The sequence below is a fragment of the Talpa europaea genome (genome assembly GCF_964194135.1).
Source record: "Talpa europaea genome assembly, chromosome: 2".
Lineage (NCBI taxonomy): Eukaryota > Metazoa > Chordata > Mammalia > Eulipotyphla > Talpidae > Talpa > Talpa europaea.
In genome coordinates this window covers 85,662,869-85,689,962 of record NC_140068.1, presented here as the reverse complement: position 1 = coordinate 85,689,962, position 27,094 = coordinate 85,662,869, and the positions used below count along the sequence as shown (strand labels likewise).

Here is a 27,094-nt window from a genome sequence, read left to right as displayed (position 1 = left end):
AAATAAGCCAAAATAAATATTTGATTTATTCCTATCTTGTCAAAGCCCGTCTTAGTTTGTCTAGGTCACTGCTATATGATGGGTCTCTCTAAATTCACCACTGGGCTGATGTGAATATAGAAAGCCCCTGTCTCATAGAGACATTTGCTGTCTTTTCAATAGAGCAGAGGAAGGCGGATAATTTTATTTTATATTATATTTTTTGCATAGAAGAACTGGGGTGTAGGCCAGAGGTACGGGGGTGAGAGGATTCACCAGAGAAAGAGTGGGGAGCACAACAGACGGATTTACTGAAATACACTGCTGAGGGGAGCAGCGGGTGAGTGAAACAGGAGAGGTCTGCTGTGCCATATGTGGGTCAGCTCCCTAGCCAGGGATGGAACTCAGGCCACAGTGGTGATAGCGCTGAGACTTAACCCCTAGGCCACTAGAGAAGCCCAGAGGAAGGCAGATTCTGACCCACACTTCCTACTGGACATTAGAGGAAAGAAATGAAGTTCTGTTTTAGGGATGTCAATAAACAGAGGCACAAAACCTGGAGGAAAAAAGATATATAAGCTGTTTAAAACTTTCTTTTATGGGCCTCCCCGGTGGCGCAGCGGTTGAGCGCTGGGCTGCGAAGTTGCCCGCGGCCTCTGCAGCGCCGGTTCGATCCCCGGCTGCTCCCCGGCCCCCAGAGGAGGGTCCCACATGGCGCGCAGACCTCTCCTGCTACCCGCTGCTCCCCTCAGCAGTGTATTTCAGTCCTTCTGCCTGCTCTGCTCCCCGCTCTGGCTCTGGTGAATTCTCTCACCCTCCTGTGCTTCTTACTGTACCCAGTGCTTGTATAAATAAATAAATAAATCTTAAAAAAAAAAAAAAAAACAACTTTCTTTTACAACTGCCTTGGGTTTCTTCTGGAGAAATTAACTTTTACCATTCAAAAGATTTGGCTGGTTTCTCAAACATTTTATACCCCAGGGCAAAGTCTTGACTCAAGTAATCCTTTGCGCTTCTTGCCAGTGGCAGAGGTATATATTTTAACCCATCAGCTATGCAGCCTTGGGCATGTTACTCAACCATTCTGTGCCTAATATCTCACAGATGAATAGATGAGAATGGCAATGCCATTCTCACAGAATTGCTCTGAGCATTAGATGAGATGTAGTAAGGTGGCTTAAAACAATGCCTGACACAAAGAAAGCCCTTATAGAAGTTTTAGCCATTGTTTCTATTTAATATTTCCCCCACAACCCCCCAATTTATCTATCTTACTTTCTGGATCAAAAATAAAATGTACTGTCATAGAGACATTGATTAAGAATACTTGAAATCATGCCTCTCATATTTGGCAGCATGTAGACTTGTTTTCACTATAACAAACAGAGCTGAGAAGTTTCTTGAGTGCTATGTGGCCCTGGTCTCATGTTGTAACATCCTGTGAAAGATTTTTAAGGATTTCAAAGAAAAACCACAGGTCCGCATTTAATTGTGCTTCCTTGGTAATTGCACTGTCCTCTTCCTGCTTGTTTTAAGAGTCTTCTAGACATTCTAGGGAGCACAAGTTGTCCCTTTCTGGAAGCAGGTCACTGGTATTCCCTTCTAAATGAACAGGGATGCTGTTCTGCCTCTGCATGTCTGAGGGTGGGAAGACCTATGTCCTCACCCTCCCATTTGTCCTGCATGAAAGAGTTCTCCTGCTTTTACCTTCTGTGGCCAGATAGGTATATTAAAGGTCCCACAAACTGCCTGGTTTGCTGAAGAGATCCTGACCTGAGCACCATCTTGCCCTGGATTCCTGTGCCATGGCATTCTTTCTTTAGACTTATTTTTCCTCAGCTTCTTTAGATTTCTGCATCTCTTCCCAGTCACTTGGCTTCACCAATTCTTCACTGTTTCACTGTTGGTCTCCTCTGAGGAGACTCCATTCCTCTTATCACTTGATTTCCTTTTTTTCTGTTTTCATTCTAATCTGTCTCTGTACTTCTGGAACTGAGGTACTCAACCTTTTACATGGAAGGAGTTATAATTTGTTATTGAAATGAGCCTGTCTAAGGATTAAAAATGAATTTTACTAAATCTTTTTTTTCCTAAATGGAAATGGTATTAGTCCTATCATTAGGAAAACATTAATTTAGTGCTGTGTGACTCGATCTGACTAAAACTATAAGAAAGCAATAGTTTTTCAGTGAAGAACTTATCTCTAAGCAGCTGATAGCTCTGATCTATGTAGTCATTCATGCATACATTCACTCAATGTTAAGCATCTACTATGTACAAGGTAATATATTAGGTGCTGGTAAAACCAAAATAAAGAAATAATATACATCATCTCCTCAAAAAAGAAGGGAACATATAAGTTGAACAATAAAAAATTACTATAAGAAGAAATAAGCATTTATGCAAAATGCCATGAGGAGACTAAAGGGGCATCTCCTTGCTTTGGCACCTTGTTGAGAAGGAAGGCAGAGGCGCGTCGGGGTGGACACCAGATGTGGCCCTGCTCCCTCATTGGGGCAGCTAAAGCAGCCACAAGAGCCCTAGGCCTCTAATATAACCTTGATGATAGGTCAGCTCAGTTGTTAGATATGAATCATTCATTTGTGTGGGGGTAAAGAAGTTCCAAGGACACAGGAAATGGACAAATGAATAAAAAAATAAAGGGCAAAAGCCTCACATTGTTGGCAAGGCATGAAGAGAAAGTTATCCCAGAAGATATATCCAAATTGCAGCTGATCCATGGTACACAATATCAGCCACCCTTAAAAAGGGAGCCTCTAGATATTTGCTTTTGCACATATTGCACACAGGCCTTCATTTGCACACTCAGCAGATGCAGGTTTAAGCTTTCTGGAGGCTACCATGATGTTAGAAATAACTGTCAATTCATGGTTAGGATGATGATTTTGCCCATGTTGCAACAGGATAGGCCTGAAGTCCACCAAAGCAATGGGACTCTTAGCAGAAGGTGTTGAGCCTGACCAAGTAGTGATGTCAGAAGAGCCAGGGCTTGCTGTTTGGTTGTGCCACCAACCAGCTGGGTCACTGTGAGCAAGTTCATTCACCTCTCTATAGCTCTGTGATCTGACTGATGAAATGGGGATAGCAGTAGTTCTTATCTGTGTACTTATTGAATGGCAGGATACTTCAAAAATGATAGATAATGTATCTATTTGGTTAGGGAAAGTGAGGCTCATAGGTTAGCAGCACCATTAAAGCAAAAGGCATGCATTTTTAAAATGGTTGGTAAGTAAAACAACTCTAAAAAGAACCTCCTTTTCCCCTTTGCCTCTTTAAGCCCTAATATCCACCAATAGGAGAGTGAATGAATAAAGTGGATTGGTATTATTTTCTATTGGAATACTCTACTGCAGTGAAAATGAGTGAATCTAAGCTATATATATCAACATCACCACAAAGTGATCATATATTTTTTCTAAAGTTAGATGCTACTGGAACAGCTTCCTGGGGGACTTAGAGGCTCCCCTTTGGCAGGTAGATTGTCTTGTAGCAGGAAGTTCCAGGTCACACCTGTGGCAACAGTAAAATGTGGTGGGGGCTGCACAGCACATAATCCTCAGGCCATCTAGTAAGAACATTTTGCCTGTTTCTTGGGTAAGAGAGAACTCCCCTAAGAATTAGGTTATCTCTTTGCAATCTTAAAATAGCTGCATTGCAATCCAGAAGTCATATGGACTGACACGAGTTTAGTGCTGGTTCCTAAATTACTTTCAAACAGATACAAAATCTGCATTCTCATTCATCATCCCTTTCATCGTTCACGTAGAGCAATAAATCCATTAGAAACACATGTTACCATAAGCCAGGATTTCAAGGTTGTTAATCTTATCTGGCTTTTCTAGGTTGCTGACAAATGCTCATTTTTAAAAAGGGCCACTGAGCTTACCTGGTCCTAGTTTGGCCACGGCATAGAGGAGGTCATAGTTGAGGACAGGTGTTGCATCACTGATGGGCTGCCAGCCGACAGGAGGAGATGCAGGAGGTGAGATGAGAAACTGTTTGGCCGGCTGCGGTGGCGCCAAATGCAGTTTGTCTCCATCTGTCTCTGGAGTCTGAACCTTTCAAGCAATAGAAATGAAGACACATTATTCACTACAGTCTCAAATGTGCCACATTGGTACACTAAGTCACAGAGTCTTACTTCCACTTCAATGAACCAATGAACCAGGCTGTAATAATTACTACTTACTACACACAATGTACTCAGTTATATTATTTAATCAAAATTGGGTATCAACTTTGAGCATACACAAGAATTACTCAGAAAATTTACTAAAACACAGATTGCAGAGTCTCCTTCCTAAGGTTACAGAGTCAGTAGATTTGGGGTGGGAACTGAGAATTTGCCTTTCTGACAATTTCCTAGGTGATGTGGGTGCTTTTACACCCCACACTGCCTCACATTCCTTCCTTTCTTTTTCCCTCCTTCCTTTCCTCTCTCTCTCTTTCTCTGATATATAACATGAAATTAACCATTTAAAAGGAAAAATTCAACTGGGTACCCATTAAACAACTGTTACCATTTCTGCCTCTGGTCAGACCCTGGGAATTGCCAATCTGCTTTCAGTCTCCATGGATTTAACTATTCTGGAAATTTAATACAAATGGGATTTATGTAAGTTTTTTTTGTTAATTTCTTTCACTTAGCATAATGTTTTTAAGGTTCCTTTATGTTGTAGCATATCAGTACTTCTTTCTTTTTTAGGGTTGCATAATATTCCAGTGATGAAGAGACCACAATTTGTTTATCTATTCAATCTTTGGAAGACATTCAGCTTGTTTCTATCTTTTGTCTATTTTGAGCACATTTATGAACATATGTGTACATGTACTTGTTTGAAACATATTTTTAATTCTTTTAGATGTATGTCTAGGAGTGGAAATGCTAAATCAGATGGTAACTCCATATATAACATTTTAAGGAATCTTAATAGATGAGGAAATTGAGGTTTGTACAAGTAACAAAAGTGAGTAGCACTGTGGGATTTGAACATGGGACTGAGGTCAAAGTCTAAGTCATGTTCCTTTTGAAGTTTTTATTTTATTTTATTGTGGTAAGAACACTTAACATAAGATCTACAATCTTAACATTTTTTTAAAGATTTATTTATTTATCTATTTATTTATTATTCATTTATTTATACAAGCACTGGGTACAGTCAGAAGCGCAGGAGGGCGAGAGAATTCACCAGAGCCAGAGCGGGGAGCAGAGCAGGCAGAAGGACCGAAGTACACTGCTGAGGAGAGCAGCGGGCGGCAGGAGAGGTCTGCGCGCCATGTGGGACCCTCCTCCGGTGGCCGGGGAGCAGCCGGGGATCGAACCAGCACTGCAGAGGCTGCGGGCAGCTTCGCAACCCAGCATTCAACCACTGCGCCACCGGGGTGGCCCTACAATCTTAACATTTTTAAGTGAGAAATATATTATTGCTAAAAAGAGTGCCAGAAATGCACAATTTAGATTTTTAGATTTCTAAAAAGAGTGCCAGAAATGCACAATTGAGAAAAGGGAGTCTCTCCAAAAAATGATGATGGAGAAACTGAATCTCTACATGCAAAAGAATGAAATTGGATCCATACACAAAAAACTAACTCAAAAGACTTAAATGGAAGGGCTAAGAATGTGAATTCCCTAGGAGAAAACATAAGGGAAAAGCTTTATGACATTGGTATTGACAACTATTTCATGGACAGGACACCAAGAGCATAGGAAACAGAAATAAGTTGGACTACACCAAACTAAAGAGCACAGGGAAGGATATGATCAGCAGAGTGAAAAGACAACCTACAGGACAGGAGAAAGTATTTATATATATATATTTATATTTATAAATATATATAAATATATTATATTTATAAATATATTATATTTATATTTATATTTATAAATATATTATATTTATAAATATATATACACACACACACACAAACACTATATATCTGACATGGGACTAATATCCAAAATGATAATGAACTCCTATGACAAAATAGAAAAAAATTCCAATAACCTTATTAAAAAATGGACAAAGAACTTGAGTTTTTAAAGGGGCTAACTAGGAACATCAACAAACATTTCTACAAAGAAGACATACAAACAGCCAAAGCTGTATGAAAACAAGGTGAACATTACTAATCATTGGAGAAATACAAATTAAAATACAAGGAGATATAACCTCATACATATCAGAATGGCTATTATCATAAAAATAAAACACAACAAGTGTTGACTAAGATGGGGAGAAACTGGAACCCTTGCATAATGTTGGTGGGAATGTATAATGGTCCAATTGCTATGGAAAACAATAGGGAGGTTCTCCAGAAAATTAAAAACAACTCCTATATGATCTAGCTAATCCATTACTGAGTATTTATCCAAAGCAACTAAAATTAAGATATTAACAGATAGGAGCACTGCTATGATCATTACAGCAATATTCACAATAGCCAAAATGTGGAAACAACCTAAATGGCCATCAACGGATGAAGAGATGAAGAAAATGTGGTGTATATATAATGGAATATTATTCAGCCTTCAAGAGAAACAAAGTCTATGTTCTTTTTATGGTGCCATTTCTGCAGAGTCCAAATGTGGAAATAATGTTTACAGCCCAATGAAAGATGAATCAGGTATGTAATGATGAAGTGAGGATATTGATAGAACATTATTGATATGATCTTCTAATCCTGCAGACTTCATAAAAACCATGAGTAAGTACCCATTTCTTTTCAAAATAGCTAGAAATTATTTTTGGATGAAATAATACACAAAATAGATTTCCACAGATCTGTAACCTTGTGTCATGAATATGAATTATTGACAAGGTATATAGTCTATGAAAACTATCAGATAATTTCAGATAAAGTTACAATTTAAATTTATAAGGATTGTTGGGAGTGGTTGTGGTTTGAGCAGTCTTGTTACAACTATTAGCTGACATACATAGTTCATTTAGCCAATGCTAGGCACTTTGGCCCAAAATAACATTTAATCCCTATGACAACAGTATGTTATTATCCCCATTTCACAGATAAGGAAAGTAAAGCCCAGTGAGGGTATTTATCTTATCCAGGCTAGGTCTCAGTCTGTCAGTCCTCAGAGTCTGCTTCTACACTGCTCTGCTTTTCCACCTGGGAATCATGATATAGGTTTATTTCTCTATGAAATAATTGTAGACTACAAACCAATCGGAAAGTAAAAAGGGCTACATTTATATTTTATTTATTTATTTGTTTTTAAAGATTTATTTATTTATACAAGCACTGGGTATAGTCAGAAGCATGGGAGGATGAGAGAATTCACCAGAGCCAGAGCGGGGAACAGAACAGGCAGACTAAGTACACTGCTGAGGGGAGCAGCGGGCACGGCAGGAGAGCTCTGTCACGCCATGTGGGACCCTGGCCGAGAGACGGGGATCAAACTGGTGATGCAGAGGCTGCAGGCAGCTTTGCAGCCCAGTGCTCAACCGCTGAGCCACCAGGGGAGGCCCTATATTTACATTTTAAAAGGGCAAAAATTAATGTTGGGCAAAGGCATTAACTTTGGAAAAGAATTACCTTACCTGTGCGAAGTAGAGCTTTAATTTTTTCCCTCTGAACTGGGTTTCATGAAGCTCTATCCGGGCTCGAGCTGCAGATTTGGGATTGCTGAAGTTTATTCGCACACGTCTGAAACTCTTAAATAGCTGGAACGTCACACAGTCATCATAAGTCCGGAACAGCCCCTCAAACTTTTCCTGAGAAAAACAGAGAAAAATCCATTGGTCATGCACCTTGAATGATGTCAGATCTGATAAAACCAAAGAACTAAGTAAATAGGCTGTTCTTAACATAAATTTGAGCAGAACACTGTTAATGTAATTTTTTTTTTCATTTGTTAGTCAGTTGCCAATTGCTGATAATGACTGTGGATTCAGCCAAACCTGGGCCCCAAAATCTGTGGAAGACCAGTAAGTGGACTTACAAATGCATGAAAGTCCTGAAAGTTATGCAAAACATTGTTTTTCTGCATAAATGTGCTTTTTTTCCTGGGGAGAAGGATCATAACAAAAGAGTTCATCATCTCAAAAATATTAGCCCTATTTGGATAAAGCATGTGGTAGACATATTAGTGATTATCAAGGTTGTGGCACTTTTCTTGCTTCAAGATACAAGAGCCCACACTACTCCCAAACCTTTCTTGTCAGATCGTAGTCTGTTATTAGTCTTGTCAATGAAATGTGGACAGAGGCAGGAAAAGGCCCTTTAGAACGTTTTCTGTCTCTTTCTCTACAGATGCCATGCGTTCCAGATGGTATAACTGTCAGAAGCAGGATTCTCCTCAGCCTGGGTTCCTAAGTGGCTGTGTGGAGCAGAAATATTACCTACTCCCTACTCCTGCCCCATCCCATAGCTAACCTTGCCTTAGTAATGAAAAAACCCCACTATTGCAATAAGCCACGGAGATTTGGGGATTACTTATTCACAGTATAACCAAACCTATCACAATACAAAAGAATCTTTAAAAAATTTTGATTCAGTGCAAATTTCAACTTGACTGAACAAATACAGTAAATATTCACTTTGTACAAGGCACTGTCTCTAGTTTTTAGGAGACTACAGAGATGAGTAGCATTTTGTTCCAACTTGATGATCTCACAATCTAATATGAGAGCCAGATACAGACAAAATTATGAGAACACCAGTAAGATGAGGGGTGGATAGAATTAGATAACTAAAAAAATATACATTAACCCCATTTTTTGATTCCTTTTAGTTTTTTTTTTTAAATAAATCTTATTGTAAGGGTACCAGTGCATGTTAGGTTAGTATGTATTCTTAATTGAGAAACTGTCACTGGGGAAATAACTTCTATTTAAACAAAACTATTAAAATACTGTGATATTCTTTTTAAAACAATATTCTTTTATTTCAATAGTAGAAGAAATGAACATGCATGAAGATTAATGTGCAAGACTCATTGAGTTTTGACTTGCAATGAACCCAAGGGATAATTAACTCAACCTTTGCCTCCTCACCTCCTTCATTTTACAAATCAGAATGCTGAGTTATGAAGAGATAAGAATCTGCCCATGGCCTCATGGGTAGTCAGCAGCAAAGCTAAGACCAGACCAAAGTCCTTGTGACCCTAAATACAGTGATACTTACAATAATAAAAAGAATTACACTCCTAGATCCAGAGGAAGATTTAGTAGCTTCAAAGGAAAAAGAGATGGATAATAATTAGCTGACCAAAGGCTCATGTGTAACCTCATGACAGAGAATCAAAAACATGCTATGAAATTATAAAACCATTGCCTCTGAGCCTGCATAGGAAGAGGAACTCAGATATCAGAGGTCTTCCTGCATATTAGGCATCCAGATATCCAGTGAATTTGTCTCAGACCCACAAGTCCATCACTTGTGATCCTTCCAAATGCTGCTGCCCATTTCTGAGATTCCCCAGGGCATGACCCTCCATAGTTATTCCCATTTTTAACTCCTGTGTCTGCACACTTTCTTTTTATATCATATCAACCTCAAGAATGCATTCAAAACAAACTTGGGTGTTTTGTCCTTCAGTTTTATGGCATTTACAGAGATTTGGCATTATGGATTCATTCTCCCCCTTTTAGGCTATTTCTTTGTTCCTTGGGCAGTTTCTTCTATATCTCTCAAGCCTTGGGATCAGTCAACTCCCAGGCTGGGGGTCTCAGCTACTACTTCAAGGGGGCTCATTAGGAATTCTTTCCCAACAATGTTGTGTTTTTCTGAGCGGGAATTCTGATAAATACAATGCTTTCTGGTTCCTCACAATGACAACACTCTCAATGGTCAAATCATAGCTAGTTGTCTGATTAATTTGGGGTATTTTCAGCAATGAGAGGAATTAAGACACTAAAAGTTCTCATTTCTATGTAGATTGTCAGTATTTTTAAAATTTTAACATTTTACTTAATCCACTGCACCAAAATTTAATTTCACTGACATAGAAAATTGAGATATTTTAGATTCAGAAGCTGGTGTGTATCTTCTACTGATAGCACATCTCAATTTAAACTAGCTACATTTCAAGCTTTTAACAGCCACATGAAACTAAATTGCATGAAAACACATTGGACATTGGCCTGCAACCTTCCATTGTCTGGCATATCTATTTGTAAACAAATGTGAATGCCTGCACGCTTCAAAGTCTTTGTTCTATGATTATAGATTTAGATTGAGATATCCACTAGCAGAATTTACACATTATCTAACATTAAACATTTAACACTGTGAGACCAGAACAATATCACAAAAGTGGTTGGCATGGGGAATTTAACTCAACCATTCATCCATTTACAGATACTAGCACAACTAACAGCAAGTAAACCACCTTTTTCTTTGTAGTACCCAACACAAATACTAACTTTCTACATTTTCTGACATGAGTGTATGTGTGTTTGCATCTATTTCTTCTATAAGATGAGGGACAAAACTTCATCTATCTTGGTTGTCATAATATCCCTGGATCTTAGTTGAATGTGTTATACACAGACAATGATCAAATATGGAGCATTGTACTTTTTAGGATAAAATCTTTGGGTCTTTTTTTAATGATTTATTTTTATTTATTTATGCATATAAGAGCTGGGATGTAGGCCAGAGATGCAGGGGTGAGAGGAATTCATCAGAGACAGAGTGGGGAGCAGAACAGGCAGATCTACTGAAATATACTGCTGAGGGGAGCAGTGGGCAAGAAAGGAGAGATCTGCTGCGCCACGTGGGTTGCTCCCTGGCTGGGAATCAAACTCATGCTGCAGTGGCTGGTGATACCTTGATAGCTTGATAGTGCTGAGACTTTAACCCCTGAGCTCCAGGGGTTAAAGGAGGCTCCAGGGTCTTCGTTATGCGATGTTTTTCCATTTCCAGTTTTGGAGTTCCACCAGGAGTTCTGGCTTTATAGGTTTAGGGGAGAGATGACAGTGAAGGGCTTACTTTGGTTGGGAGACCTTGGCTGCGGTCAGTAATAATGCACTGTTTCCTCACTCCTCCTTAAAAGGGGGCTCCAGAAGCCATGACAATCCAGCTGCAGTTAGCAAGTAAAAGAAACCTCTTTGATATTCCTCTAGGCCGGCAAACAAAAAGAGGGCTTTCACCAAGTCTGGGGTGCAGCATACAGCTCATGGGATAGGGTCATGGGATAGGGTCCCAGACTATCTGAGACCCAAACTCTATAATGATAATAATAATAAATGACTAACATCTATTGGCTTGTCTCTTTGCCACAGGGATTTTGGGAACTTGTAGCGGCAGTAGATGACAGCTGGCCCAACACTGGGGACTTGCTGGCCATCTCTATTTGTTTTCCCATTAGTGACATGACAAACATTTCATTTGCTGAGGCAAAGCATATCAGAACAAATTGGTTAAAGGCAGATGGAGCACAGTGACCCAGACAGAAGTACCCTTAGGCCAAACAGTGACACAAACAGAGCCAGTCGTAGGGCTCCTCACCTGCTATTACAGCAAATCTCCTATGGTGTTGACACCGGGTTCCTGCCAGGCATAAAGGGACATTTTGTTGTCCTCTGGCTGTTAGTTTCCTCCAGTCTGGTACCCAAAAGACCAATAAATTCCTCTTTGTTGTCACTTGTTTGAATAAAATTTTAGAGTGGTCATCTGAAACTTTGGTCTTGGGACCTCTCTTCACTCTTAAAAATTATGAAGGCTCCTAAAGAGCTTTTGTTAATGTGGGTTTTTTAAAAAAGCTTTATTTATTTATGCATACAAGAACTGGGGTAAAGGCCAGAGGTGTGGGGGTGGTGAGAGGATTCACCAGAGACAAAGTGGGGAGCAGAACTGGCAGACTGACTGAAATACACTGCTGAGGGGAGCAGTGGGTGAGTCAGGAGAGGTCTGCCGTGCCATGTGGGACCCTCACCAGCTGGCTAGGATGGAATCAGCACTGTAGAGGCTGCGGAAAGCTTCATAGCGTGGCGCTCAATCACCTGTGCCACCAGGGGAGGCCTAGGTTGAGTCTTAACCCCTTGCACCACCAGGGAGGCCCCTGTTAATGTGGGTTTAATGTATCAGTTTATTGTATTAGAAATTAAAACTGAGAAATAAAAATATTATTATTCCACTTTAAAAGTAACACCTGTTGGGCCTCCCTGGGGGCGCAGCGGGTTGAGCGCAGCGCTGTGAGGCTGTCCGCAGACTCCAAGACGCCAGTTCGATTCCTGGCCGGCCAGGGAGATTTCCACATGGCACAGCAGACCTCTCCTGTCTCGCCCGCTGCTCCCCGCAGTAGTGTATTTTGGTCCTTCTGCCTGTTCTGCTCCCCGCTCTGTCTCTGGTGGATTCTCTCATCCTCCCGCGCCTCTGGCCTGAACCCCAGCGCTTGTATAAACAAATAAATCTTAAAAAAAAATAAAGTAACACCTGTTACATGTTAAGACAACCTTTTAATGAAATATAACTGTTTTCCAAAAATAAGAAAACATACATTTTTGCATATGTAGTTTCTGACTTAATAAAAGACACCGGGAATCTAATATCTGCTTTTGTATTCAATCTGTTATACTAAACTATTTTATCTGAAGGGTATGAAGAAAGGCTGGATACACCCAAATATGTGATTGGAAATGAGAATATTATTTTAGTAGTCTTTCAAGTATTTGTGAAAATTCTTTCTTGATACTTCATGCCACTGACAACTGGCAGTTTCCTCAAATATATTGCTATGTTAAATCTAAAGCCATAATCAAAACACAATTTTATTTGATTACATTAGAATCCATTTATCTATTTTGTACCATTAGTGGATTTTCTGCCCACACAATATTTTGTAATGGTTTACATGGGTCACTCAGAAAATATTGGTTCCCTGAGTTACGCAGCTTTTCCAAATGTTGACACATTTCATTATACACTATATATTAAAAAAAAATCACGTTCATTAGTATTACCCCCAATATTATCAAGGAGTCTTTAGAGATTGGAAAGCTGTTAGATTCCTGTTAGTGGATACAAGTTTTCCAAAATTTTAATTTTTGCTTGAAAGCTCATTCTTTATTATTGGCAACAAAGACTGTCAGTTATTTTCCTTGAGTAATATGCTCATTCATTCGCTTTTGAAAAAAATGTCTGCCAAATATCTAACTCTGCATAATTATAATCTGTGCTAGCTGTTTCTTTTTTTTCTTCACAAGTGAAAATGCTGTTCCATGAGTGCCCACCTCAACTTGGAATGGCTTAGAGCATTTCCTCAAGTCAAACACCCTATTTTGGTACCCACAGAAGTGGATTTCCTACTTTCATTACTCATATTATTAAAATCATGTGCTCCAGGGTCAAGGACTAATAAAATTAATGACTTTCATTGCCTCATCAAGATCATTTTTAAAGTAGATATTTTCTTTCTCTCCATTTTTCGAGCGATGAGTGTGTGGCTGTGAAGAATAAAAATAGTACTAGTACAATTTGGTGTCACTGCATTGATTTGTGGTTTGGACCATTGTTTTTATATCATGGGTGTAAATGTCAGCCCAGTTGAAAAGGCAAATCATGTCTTATTATGAAAATAGTCTTGACATCATGAGAAATGAGAATTCCCAGGCATCTTCAAGAACTGCTACATTGCTGGGATCTCCGAAAAAGTAAGTATTTAGTTGGCATGGGGAAAAAAAACAAGAGGTCTAGTGGGAATCTTAAGGGTACAGCATGGTAGAGGTCAAAGAAGAACTACCATTCAAGGAAGTATGATGATAGTAATTGAATGCTGTGGGGAGTCAAATAGGATGAAGATGGTCTTTGCAATGGGAGACCGTTGATGATCCTGCTGAGAGCCATTTGAACACATGCAGAGATGTAACATGGATTATAATAGATGGAAGTCTGAAAGGCAGGAAAAGTGCTGGAGGAAGAGTTTGGCAATAGGAAAGAGGGAGCTGGGATGATAACTACCTGGGGAGTCAGATTCACAAGATTTTTAGTAATGTGGGAAGACTTCTATTGGTTAAAGTGAAATTACTGATGAAGGAGAGAGAAAAGACAGTGAGAGAGAGAAGGTGACTCAGTAAGGAAGGATGAGTTTGGAAATGGAGCAAATAAAACTGAAGTTGACTCTTTAGTCTGAGGAAAGTGGAGAGTGAGGTTGCCTGTTCAGAGCAGGGAAGGTGAAGGGAGACAGAGGGCTTAAGAAACATGAGAAAGTTTTAGAGCAGCTGCTGTGGTTGGAAGTAAAGTGAGTCAATGTGGATGAATCAAGAATGGTTGTGGGTTGTACAATGTATTCCCCCCACCACATGGACATGTTGAAGTTTCCAGTACTTTAGAATAGGACTTCTTCAGAAATAGGGTCATTGAAAAAGTAATTAGGTAAGAAGAGGTCACACTGGAGTGGGATGGGCTCCAAATTCAATATGACTGGTGTCCTGATATAAGACAGCCTTGTGAAGACAGACAGACATAAGCAAATGTCATTAAAGATGTAAGATTGGGGCAGTGCGCCTATAAGTCAAGGAATGTTGAAGATGAACAGTAAACTAATAGAAGCTAAAGAGAGACAAGGAGATGATTCCCCTTCACATTTCAGAGGGAGCATGGTCCTTCTTACTTTGACTTTGGTTTTTCAGTTTCTAAAACTGTGGGACAATATATTTCTGTTGTTTTAAGCCATTTGGTTTGTGCTGCTTAGTTATTACTGCAGTCCTAGGAAATGAATAAAGGCAGTTCTGCAGCACAAGTGATCAACTGAATCTGGAGTGATACAATTTTAACAGAGCCAGCCAATACGATTATTTCTTTTTATCCAACAGGAGAGCAGTGAGTGGAGAACTGGGGATACAAAGGGGGTGGAATAAGAAGGAAAAGGGATCACTTGAATGGGTTGAAAGAGCTGAAAGTAGGACACTGAGATGATCACGAAAGGTTATGAGGGAAAGAAGAGACTCCTAGAGCTTCATATAAGAGTGAAACAATGGAGAGCAGTGAAGATTTGAGGTTCTTGATGAGTCTGAAGAATGAAGTATAGTAGGAGTGATGTTAATGGTAAAAGTAGAAGGATCAAATGTGGTGGGGCCAGAAAAGAGTTTTCTTCATTTTTGGCTTTAGAACTTTTTCAGTCTTAGATACATGAAGGTCCAGCATAAGGCACATGACAGGGTCTGATGCATAATGAGGTAAAGGGGGTGGGAGTAAAGATGAGAGAATAGTGAGGCTACAATGTTGACTGTCGTTAACTCAGAATGGTGACTGGAAACAGAGCTGAGAGGGAAGCCATAAGTCAAGAGGTGAGCTGTGTGAGGAATAAGGAGGAGGACCTGGAGATCTAGAATATGGTGTTACCCATACCCTCTGTTACGAGGGAGGAAGAGGAGAATTTGCAGATTATCAATGATATTGAGGCAGGGTAAACAACTTGAGCTTACTGGCTCTGCATTTGCTCAGTAGGGAGATGCGTGACTTTGTGGAGATCATTACTTGTTTGAATTTTAGTTGCTTTATGCATTACTCAATGATAATAGTAAAACAACAACAACAACAACAATAATAATAATTCCAAGTCTCCCTCTCCCTTTTCTGAACAGAAAAATGAGGATTCTTTGAGGTAATATATTTAGGCAATATTATTTATCTGAAGACTGGCTGGTTTATAGTTAAATTGAAAGTATTGTTTTGATAGTCTAATACTTTAATATATCTTGGATATATTTTGATAGTCTAATACTTTAATATATCTTGGATATATTTTGATAGTCTAATACTTTAATATATCTTGGATATATTTTGATAGTCTAATACTTTAATATATCTGTAATATATAGTTTAATAATATCTTGGAAATTTATATCAACCTCTTAAGGAGAATACATGGAATAGTTTCTAAGTACTCTAGATTTTAATAGTTGTTAAAGGCTATAGACTTAAATAACAGTTGCTTACATTTTGATTAGAAATTATAATAGATCACGTGTTCTTGGCTTGTGCTCTATAACTGATGAGGGCAGTGTTTGCCATAGCACAGACCAGCAGCTTTTTTATGAGGACCCTGGACAGATCCTTCTGCCTGGTTTTAAGACTAGGCTCATCTTTACCCTACCAGCCCTGAGAATTGTGTAACTGACAAGAATTAGCTTACGTTAACTTCAAGGAAGATTAGGGGCCAATTATTGGCCCACCCCTGGCAAATGTTCAAGACTTTATGAGAATTTTTACAGCTTTTCTGAACAGACCCCCTTACTTTCAATTTTAGTTTCTACCTTTATTTTCCTCTAGTCAATTTCTATTTTATTTTATTTTGTTCTTACTTATCTTTAAAAGCTACATTAGAAACTGCTTTTTAGAGCAGGGCACAAGTAATAAATAACTGATTATAACAGAGAATTTCTCAAGGCCCTCCTGAGGCTAGTTTGATGTAGTCCCATTTGTTTATTTTTGTTTTTGTCGCCTTTGATTTGGCATTAAATCCAAAACACCACCACACAGACCTGTGTTAAGGAGGTTTCCATCTAGGTTTTCTTCTAGGAGTCTTAAGGTTTCAGGTTTTCTGTTCCAGTCTTTAATGTATTTTGACTTGATTTGTGTTTGGTGTAAGATAGTGGTTTCATTCTTTTGCAACTGAATGGTCAGTTTTCTCAGCAGCATTTATTGAAAAGACTCTTTGTGCTTTCCAAATGATGCTCTATGACTTTATGCATTTTTCAATTTTCCCACTTGTGATCCCTTTGGGTATAAATTATCTTAATAAGAAATTCAGCTTCTCTCAAAATTGCAAGGCTCTCATCTGTCAGATAATACTTCCAAGAAACTGCCGAAGAATGAAACAATTCATTTAGGTTTATCACCCCTCAGTGGGTGCCACTGACAAGTCATGTGCAAATCCCATGTTTAAGATTCATACTAGATTTTATAGGCTGCTCAGGAGGGCCTCTTGTCAAAAGGACTGCTATTATAAATCTTCTATAATGCAGACTTCTTGTGTGAAAGGAATAACCAGGCCAGCAGGTGGGGGGGGTTTTCATCTGGATTTTAACCTGTCAGGATTTCCTAGGCCATGCAGACTTGTATTAACCATGCTTTGTTCTATTTGTGGTCCTGATATTACCTAAATAAAAAAATCATTATGAAAAAGAGGCTCTTAACCCTTCTTTACTGATAAAAGAAGTAGACAGACTTTGTGTCACATAACTGCTTTGAGAAAAGATAATTGGCTGCTAAAGGTACAAAAGACTATCTTTTGTCATGAGAGTCCTTGTGAAGGACAAAGATTTAAAACTCATCCCCAAACTCTAAAAGGACCAACTTTGCCCTAAAACCCACAGATTCATCACAAGCATATCTTAGCAGAAAGTTTTCCATGTTCTATGTTCCATTATTCTATTCTTACATTTCTAATAGTGGCCTGGAAGCTCACTGTAGTTAGATAACATTGCTATTCTCTTTAGCACTTCTCTTTAGTTAAGGAAGTCTCCACCCTCCTGGGCATTCTTGGTTGGGGCTGCATGATACCAGAGTGGTCATGCATGCTTTTTGACTGTGACAAAGAAAAAGCAAAACCTTGGGCCTCCCTGGTGGCGCAAGGGGTTAAGTCACAGCCTATGAAGCTATTCACAGCCATTCAGCACAAGTTTGATACCCACCCAGGGAGCTATCTGCATGGTGAAGCAGACCTCTCCTGTCTCTCCCGCTGCTCCCCTCAGCAGTGTATTTCCATCAATCTGCCTGTTCTGCTCCCTACTCTGTCTCTGGTGAATCCTCTCACCCCCTGCAGCTCTGGCCTACACCCCAGTGCTTATATGCATAAATAAATGAATTTTTAAAATAACAACAACAACAACAAAAAAAAAAACCTTTCTCCCAAACCAAGAATATGCACAGGAGCTACAAATTGGAAGCATCTTTGGATGGGGTAAATCTAAATACTGTAAAACGCAAAGCTGTTATAACTTAGGAGGCCCTCTTTAAGCAAAATAATACAAAATTAGGCATAAACGTGGGATTTTTTTTTTAGAATGAGAATAAAAAACATATAAGAAATAATTTTATAAATTCCGCATTTCACAAAAAAATATATAACATGTAAACACAATGCCAGGACCCTACCAGGGTCTTGGAAGAGACCCATGCCAGTTGGAACTTCATTTACTTCCTAGGAAGTATGTCCAAAATGGCAAATCTATTGTTGGTAATCTGGGGTTGAGGTTTTCAAACAGCTGTAAAAAGGACAGTGCTTGTTTTATTGTATTAGCATAGTTACCATAACAAGTATTATTCTTAGCTGATGAGGATCATTTTCCTAAATGTGTGAATCACCAGAATGATTTCAGTGCATGTATCATACCCTAGATGGCTGATATGTCCCTGCTGTCCTTGATAGAGGATTGAGAAGAACAAGTAAGGGGTTTGGAACCTGTCGTGGTAGCTGTTCAATAAGGAGGAAGGGGGGAGGTACGTGTTCATGAGTTGACCAATAAAGGAGTCCATCATTAATACCACCTGTGTGCCTACGACTCTTTTTTTTTTTTTTTAGAGATTTATTTATTTATGCATACAAGAACTGGGTAACAGGCCAGATGTCTGGTGGAGCGAGAGGATTCACCAGAGACAGTATGGGGAACATAACAGGCAAATTGACTGAAATACACTGCTGAGGGGAGCAATGGGCTAGACAGAAGAGGTCTGCTGCACCATGTGGGTCACCCCCCTAGCTGGGGATCAAACTCGTGCTGCAGTGGATGAGCTTAGCTTCATAATGCTGCGTCTTAACTCCTTGCATCACCAGGGAGGCCCGTGTGTGCCTAGGACTCTTATTTGGGAGTCTAACTCCATGTAGCAATTGCCCATCATTTTGGTGGGTTAACCCCTCCCAGCAGCTGAACACAGGATTTGCAGTGGTGGGTCACACAGCCCCAACCAAGAATGTTCAGGGACTATGGAGCCAAGCAAGACAACATTTGTGAATGCCTGCATGATTTCTGCCTGCATCAGGACATTTGTGTGCCCCCAAAATGTCTCTGAACACCTCAGGAGCAGCAGGATGGGGCACCCTCCCACATGAACTGGGAGGTGGACCAGCATTCTCAAAACCTCTGAGAATAGTTATGAGAACAGATCTCTTCTACACGCCACAAAATGGGACATATCTGCATGGTTGTAAATACAAAGGAAGGATCTGACAGTATAGCTGCCACATTTCAGTTTCTAATATCAGTGGCTGCTTTGGTTCAGGGCACTTCCTGAGGGCTAATGACAGCTTCATCTTTCTCGGGGCCATCAACTTCTCTGATCATTAATCTGTACAAATGCCTGTGGCTGTCATCAGACTTGATTAGATATAGGATCTAATTATGCATGTATAATTGATGAAATGCACAGTCTCCTTTACAGTTCACCCCATCTTGGAAGAGGACAGGAACTGCATTTTCAATTTATTTAAATATTGGTTTATCTAATTGATATAAGCAATGAGGGCCCGAATAAAGCCATGGTACTAGGGCAGATGATAGAGTTATATTGCCTACTTCAAATTTGGACCCAGGATTTATGTGACCTTGAACAATTTACTTACCTATTTGACCTTATACTCTCCTTATCTGTAAAACAGGGATAATAGGAGTGCCTGCCTTGTGGAAGTGTCCTGAGCATCAAGCGATTTTGTATACTTAGAACACTCTGAAAGGTGCTCAGCTCAAAAGTGTAAGTTGTTATTATTTGAATCCCAGAATGAAGATAAACAATGTTTTGTTTATATGTCTATATTTGGCCTGCTAGCTCCAGCTGTGCTAATCTTCCCAAATCTAGATAAAAGCAGATCCATTCACATGCCTACATCTACCAATATTTACATCAATACATGTACCTGCAGCTAATCGACAAAGATTGTTTAGAGCAATGACAGGAATGCCCAGAATAATATCTTATATAATTCTAAGTCTAATTACACTAATGAGATTTTATTGATGTTACTATCTGTTTAAAATGTATAGCCCAAATTAGTCATCAAGATTCCTTTCTTGGCTGCTAAGCCTTAAAAGTGTCCTTTACAAAAACAACACAGTAAAGTAAATGGTTCTAAGGAGGAAATCAACTGGGTAATTGCTTTCAATCCTTCCCATTGGAGATCCTGCGTCATTAGCTGAAACTTGGCTTGGAAAGGCAGGAGCAAATAACAAAGATGCCAGCCATTACTGAAACTATCTGAAGCTTAGATATGTAAGAGACTCATTAATCCTCTTCAAGCTGATCACTTTCATCTCTCCCAACACACTTTAACTATCTTTTAGACAATTCCATCTCTAGACTTCTATTGCCCATATTCAAATGTTTCCTGAACATTTCCATTGGAATATTCAATATGTGCCTTAAATGTAATGGCTCCAAAGCCAATTTCTTTACTAGGGTTTCTAAATGTCCTGCCCCCCTCTGTTTCAATAAATGGCCCCATCTGCTCAAGCCAAGTAGCTGTATATCATCCTGATAGTTCCCTCTCCCTCACCTGCACATCCCACTAGGCAACAAGATCAGTGCTCCCTCAACTTTTCATTATCTGCTTATCATCCTCCCACCATTTCCTCAGATCACCACAGTTCTCCCTATTACAGCACGAGGTCTTTCTAGCTTCAGTCTGGCCACCCATGAATCAATCCTGAAAGCCTGCTGCTAGAGAGGCTTGTCTCAAAGGCAAATTTCTGATTATATTCTCCTTCAGTAGTTTCATATACTTTTCGAATACAGCTTGGCTTAGCATGAAAGGCACTTTATAAAATGGCATCGCCACTCACTTACCTTATAATCCACCTTTCCCCTAGCCTGTTCTCTCTGCCTCAGTCAAACTTCTACTTTTTTTTTTTTTTTAAGATTTATTAATTTATTTATACAAGCACTGGGTATAGTCAGAAGCGCAGGAGGGTGACAGAATTCACCAGAGCCAGAGCGGGGAACAGAACAGGCAGATTGACGAAATACACTGCTGAGGGGAACAGCGGGCGCGGAAGGAGAGGTCTGCGCGCCATGTGGGACCCTTGCCGGTGGACAGGGATTGAACCGGCGCTGCAGAGGCTGCAGGCAGCTTTGCAGCCCAGTGCTCAACCGCTGTGCCACCAGGGGAAGCCCTCAGTCAAACTTCTTACAGTTCCCAAAGGCAGGCTATTCTGTGTCTCCAAGCCTTCTCCCATTGCTCCTTCTGCCAGCGATGCCCATTTACTTCAATAAATTCTAACTGTCTCTCAAGCCCAAGCTTGGGTGTCATATTGAGAAATCTGTCCCAAATACCAGTGAAGTTTGGTTATCTTTCCACTGTGTTCCCATACGATCTAGTTGGTGTGGGCAACTGCTCCCCACTGACTGAACTATAAGAAAATTCAAGGTCAGAAAAGTCATCTTTCTGGTCTTGTGTCCTTTGCTCACATAATTGCTATTGATTGCCAACTGCGTCCCATGCAGGATGCTTATACTATGGAAAACAGTCACTTAGCAATGAGCCGAACAAGATACTAGAACAGGCCTCCTCGCCTCCCCCCCATGAATTTTTTCATCTCTTCAAAAGTACCCCTCTCAAATCAACAAACATATAGTGAACAGATGGGTTAAGAGCCTCCTACTGTATTACAATAGGGAAACCAATGCAATTGCACCTATTTCTTTGAATTCTTCTTTGGCTGCCTCACACACCTCATATACCTTTGCTCCATCCAGGGTTAATCTTCATATCCTTGGTTATTTAGAATACTCTAAATCTGTTTTCAGACTAACGTATCATCAAAGTGTGTGTGTGTTGGGAGGGGTGTAAAGAAAGACTTCAGGGAAGAAATGATATATGAAAGGTGCATAGAATTTTGATGTTTGGAAATAAGTGGTGGTGAGAGACTTTAGAAGAAGCTTTTGCTTCAGTCAGGAGCATTATCAAAGCATTTGTATATTCCTATTAATTTCATGTCACCTCTGCAAAAGGGTGTTTGGGAGGACTGAGGAAGAAGATAAAAATAATAGCAGATTTGGAGCCACATTTTCCTAGGAATGGCCTTGCTGCACACTGACAAATACTTGCAGAGCTGAAGAGAACATAAAATAGAGTTGAGATTTTATTATTTTAAGGGTCAGTTCTTACATGCTTCTTACAACGTTTATGTTCCTAGCAATATGCTCCACTGAATACATCTCATTTAAATTCTAGATGACAGGGTATGAGTCTGCTGATGCAGTTTGGAGGCCTGTTTAGGCAAATGGGAGAACAATCTAAGAATGTACCCCTGTCCAGAAAGCCACACAGTGTTGTAGCTGAAAGAGACAGGATATGTACTTCTAAAAACAAGTAGGGTTCTGTCTTCTCCAGATCAGGATGAAGCTTCTGATCTAATATTGGGCTGTCAATAATTGATGAGGACATTTTTGGTATATTTAATGTTAAATTAAAGGGCTAAATCCTAAATATGTTCCATATCACATCCTTCTGAAGATAGGCCATTTAAAATTTAATACATTCATTTTGTCATTTGGTATATGATCAAAGTAAGCTTTTCAAAAACAGTGTGGTATCTTTAACTTATTTTTCCCGTGAAATTGAAATGGCATTTGCATTCTTTTTGAGATGCAGATATAAGCAATGTTTATGACTCAATCCATTTTCCAGAAAGAAAGTGCATAGTTTGTTATGCTTCTGATCGTCATACTTATTGTTTCTTTCCTCCTCTCAATTGTGCCTTCTCTATTTTATTTAAGCTCTGTTCTCTCTGTTCTTTATGTAATGACATAAAATGAATATGTTAATGACAAAAACTTATACATATGAAATTAAACCTCACACATTCAAATTTCTTGAGATTTGAAACTAGAATGAGTGTTTCAATTCATTACAAATTTGGGATACAAAATACCTACAAGAAAGCCTTTTCCAACTGAAACACGACAGTCAATAACTGTTGTGGTTAAAGTATATTTACAGAAAATGAAAACAACTCAACAGTGGTAGCTAACACTGAACATAATTTTGGATTGCAGTTTTGCACAGTTCTATTTTTACTTGTATATTCATAAAATAGCAAATAAGTACAGGATTCATGGTTAATATTCCAGCGCTTCTGCACACCTTCTACAAGCCACTTACCTGTGATAACACATTTCATTCTTACAATAAGCTTGTGAGGCAGATGAAGAAATGAATTGAAAGAGATTGAACAATTTGCCTAATGTGACCAGTGAGTCAGCGACAGAATACAGATTGCATCCCAGATAGTTGGGTACCTGAAGTTAAAGTCCTCACCTCCAGGCTCCCCACCAGGGTCAATATGGTCTCATCCCTTTTATTGCATTTCAGCCAATGAGATGGACTCACTTTTATCTTTAGTCAGTTTTGCTCCTACATATCTCACAGAGTAGCAGCAGGGTGAAGAATCCTATATAGTGATGTGAGAGAAATGGTCAGAACCAAACAGCACTTTCTGTAAAAAGCCTGAGCACTTCACAGAGGTAGTTCAGATGAGAAGCATCTGCAAATTGCACCACGGTGATGAAAGTACGTTTTTACACAATACAAACATTTGTGTATGCATGTTTTACATTGAAGCTCAGGATTGTTGAATCTGAACCTAATCCTGTTGAGAATGAAAACCATTGCCAGTTAAGAAGGATGATGTGACTGAGAATTATCTTCTCTGAATGTGGTAGAACATGTGGCAGAGACAGCAAACTGGATATTGTCACTGGATACTACATGATAAGTAGGATTATCTACATGTACTGTTGAAGGCAGGACACTGGGATGGGGGTGTTGTTGATTATACAATGACCTCAGGACTGTCCTGGGTACACTGGCTACATGGTCACCAATTGTCTGGTCCTCTGAACCAGTGATTCTAAAACTATGGTCCTCAACCTAACGGAAGTGTTACAGGATAAAAAAATGTAAGGGTTACTAAAATCTAAAAATGAGTTTTTAAGAAGATTCTAGTTAGGCATTCAACTAAAAAATCTGGTTGGTATTTAACTCTTGGAGATACTGCTCATCAGTACATGGAGAGTGAGAATTCCTGCACCCCTCAGCAATAATAATAGTTGCTAACACTTACCAGACCTTCTTAAATGCAGACTTTGTTCTAAGTGCTCTACATTGTCTTTGGCAGTCCAACAAGTGAACCAGTAACTCAGGCCCTATGCTCCTAGACCTACTGATTGAGAATCTATGTTTCAACAAGATTTCCAGATGATCAGTCCCATTTAAGTTAGAGAAATACCATATTAGAAGACATGGGTCAGACCATTTGAGACTTAAGAGCTTCCTGACTCAGTAAATAAACTGATTTATATAATTGTGCTGCTGAGAACTACCACTGTTGTCCTTAGGTATTAGTGGTTTTCAATTCTTTGCATTAACACATTTGTGGAATTACAGTTAGCAACTACTGCTGTTGATTGTTTCATTCTTACCAATCACTATACTGTTTCTACTTCATTATCTGTTCTTTGCACATTCTTTGTTTTCACAGGGTTCATTTCCCACTACAAAGGGAGTACTTATCAGGTCAGTGGGGCACTGTATTGAAGGTTTCCAACAACAAATGAAAAAGAGAACCTGAAAACATTTGCAAGTGGCACAAGCTTTGGCCTCAGTTGATCAGTGCTGTGAACCCCAATCTGCCCACAAGTGTCCCCAAGACAAATTATTCCTGCTGTCACTTAATCAGGACATTTGCCACCAACCAGTGCCTATGTATGAATGTCTGCAGCTTTGCAATATGAGTGTAAGCATCAGACTCCTTATCTCAGTCAGTTTTAATTACTTTTCTCAAAGATTCCCAGTGATTCAAGTTTTCTCTCCAGGATCACTCTAACCTTTGTTCTTAGAAAGAACTTCAGTGGTAACTTACCACACCTCTTGCAAGTTGTAAGATGCAAAGCATGTATTGATCAGGCAGCACACCCGAGGCTCAACACTTGTCAGAGACAAAATTGCACTAGAAATGCAACTTGAAAGCATAGAAACAACAAAACCCACAGATATTGCAGCAACATTTAAAATCAAGAATTTCCCCTGGCAGATTTTGACCTTGTGTATGATGCCAGGCTTTGAATAATCCAAAGATATTCAGAGATGTAGTACTGGAAATCATAGATTCCAAGGAAAACAAGACTGCAATAATATTTTTAAGAAAACCACCAATATAAATTTTATTCTAATTTTCTATTTCATAAAACCAAAGCCAGAGACGCTCAGTGATTTGCCAAAGGTGACAGGCAAGTGACAGCAATGCTATCCTTCTAATTTACATTTGTTTACCAAGTTCTGGCTAGGAAACATGCTGAAATTTGAAAAGATTATTGTTGTTCTCCTTAGGAAATAACTTGGTTATGGTAGAGCCTTAGAAAACCCACACAAATGAAAAGGACAAAACAAACCCACCCATCATAATCACTATTAACACTATTATTAAACAAAAACATTATACTTATCAATTTTATGTAAATTTATCAGAAAAAAAGACTTACAGAAAAATAAGAAATTGCTGACTTTCAGAAAATTTTCTTCCAAATAAGGAACATTAGTCTCCTAAAGGAGTCTGCTAAAGTTTTACATCAAAAATGGCAAGAAAAGTAGGTATTTGCTTCCAGGTCTAAAATCTAAGTCATCTGTCTTACAAACATCAGAAGGTAATGTTAATCTCTAAGTAAAAATTTAAAACTTCTATTTTAATTTGAAAAATAACATATGTCTACTTAAGAAAAAAAAAAACACTGAAAAGGATAAATTTGTAAAATAGTATGTAAATGTCACAAAAACACTGGTAGTAAAAAAAAAGCAGCTGTACATCACTGCAATCATTACATACAATAGACATCGAAGAATTAAATCAACCAGAAGTACAATTTACCTTATAACTTTCTTTATCCTTAAAATCTAATTTGTGATGGTTTGGATTTGTTGTTTCAGGAAATACTATTTCTTTCACTTCATTAATGGTACACATTTTTGCACATTTTATTTTTATAGAATCATGATATTCCAAATGCCTTTCAATTTTTATTGAAGAGACATAAGCGAAGTCTTTACATCAATAGTAACCCCACAATATGTACTCCCAGGTTCCTAATTATATAATTTGCATTCTCATCTCAAATCTCATTATGTCATTTGTCAGATAATCCTCTGAAATGCTGACCTACTTCCCACAGACTAAGTTTTAAGCCTATCATACAATGATCATAATAAGATTTCTTTGCCTCTCAATCTTGGTGTATTTCTATTGTTTTATCTTACATCTTCCTCTTTTTTAAATTGCCATGTTCTGTTATGGCACAATGTCTTTGAGTGGCCCCTTCTCCCATAATGGTGATAGGTGATAAACATTCTGAGACACTGCATTGTCAAATGTGTAGAGGGTTACATTCTAAGAATCCTGGTGGATGCCTGAAACCATGGATAGTACCAAAACCTATATGGACTATGTTTTTCCCTATATATGTAAACTATGATAATGTTTAATTCATAAATTAGGCACAATAAGAGATGAACAACAATAACTATGAATAAAATAGAACAATTATAACTATCTGCTATAATGAAAGTGATTTCAATGTAGTATCTCTTTCAAAACATCTTATTGTACATATTTTTGGACCATGGTTGACTGTGGATCAAACTACATGATGTGGGTCACTGAAACCACAGATAAGGGGAGACTATATATTTTGTTATCATGTTGGGTAGGCTGCTACCCCAACCATATCTCATGGAAGCAATGGGGGTGGGTAGGCCTCTAGAGGCAAACTGAATTTAGGTCTTTATATCCCTTGACCCAGTCATTGGATGAGAATTAACCTTAGAGAAGAGGAGGTGCCCTTGGGGAAGTGACTCCCCACTCTTCTTGGCTATTTTTATATGGGGTCTCAGCTGAGAGCCTTCAGCTACCAATACTTCAGAAACTAGGGAACCCTGCCCCAGGCATGCAGGTAGGACATGGAGGACACTGAGGGCTCATGGGTGGGATGGGTTGACAGGCTTCAGGACACAGACACTGGAGGTGGAGGAGCCAAGTGAATGAAGCACTTCAGGACTAGCCATGTACAGTGACTTTCTGGGACAGGTGTAGGGCCTGCTGTGGGCACGGCTTGCTGTGGGCAAAGCTGTCTCCAGGCATTGTATGAA

The 27,094-nt window shown here is 39.1% G+C and overlaps 1 protein-coding gene across 2 annotated transcripts in view; it reads right to left on the bottom strand.

The window, feature by feature from the left end:
• RCAN2 (regulator of calcineurin 2) overlaps positions 1-27,094 on the bottom strand; it is a gene marked incomplete at both ends in the record, with an annotated part of 210,509 nt that overhangs the window by 13,386 nt on the left and 170,029 nt on the right. For both annotated transcript variants that reach the window (XM_084228067.1, XM_084228068.1), the window contains 2 exons: positions 3,887-4,058; positions 7,557-7,730. In XM_084228067.1, coding sequence (XP_084084193.1) covers positions 3,887-4,058; positions 7,557-7,730 — 346 coding nt within the window. The remainder of the gene's footprint in view (positions 1-3,886; positions 4,059-7,556; positions 7,731-27,094) is intronic.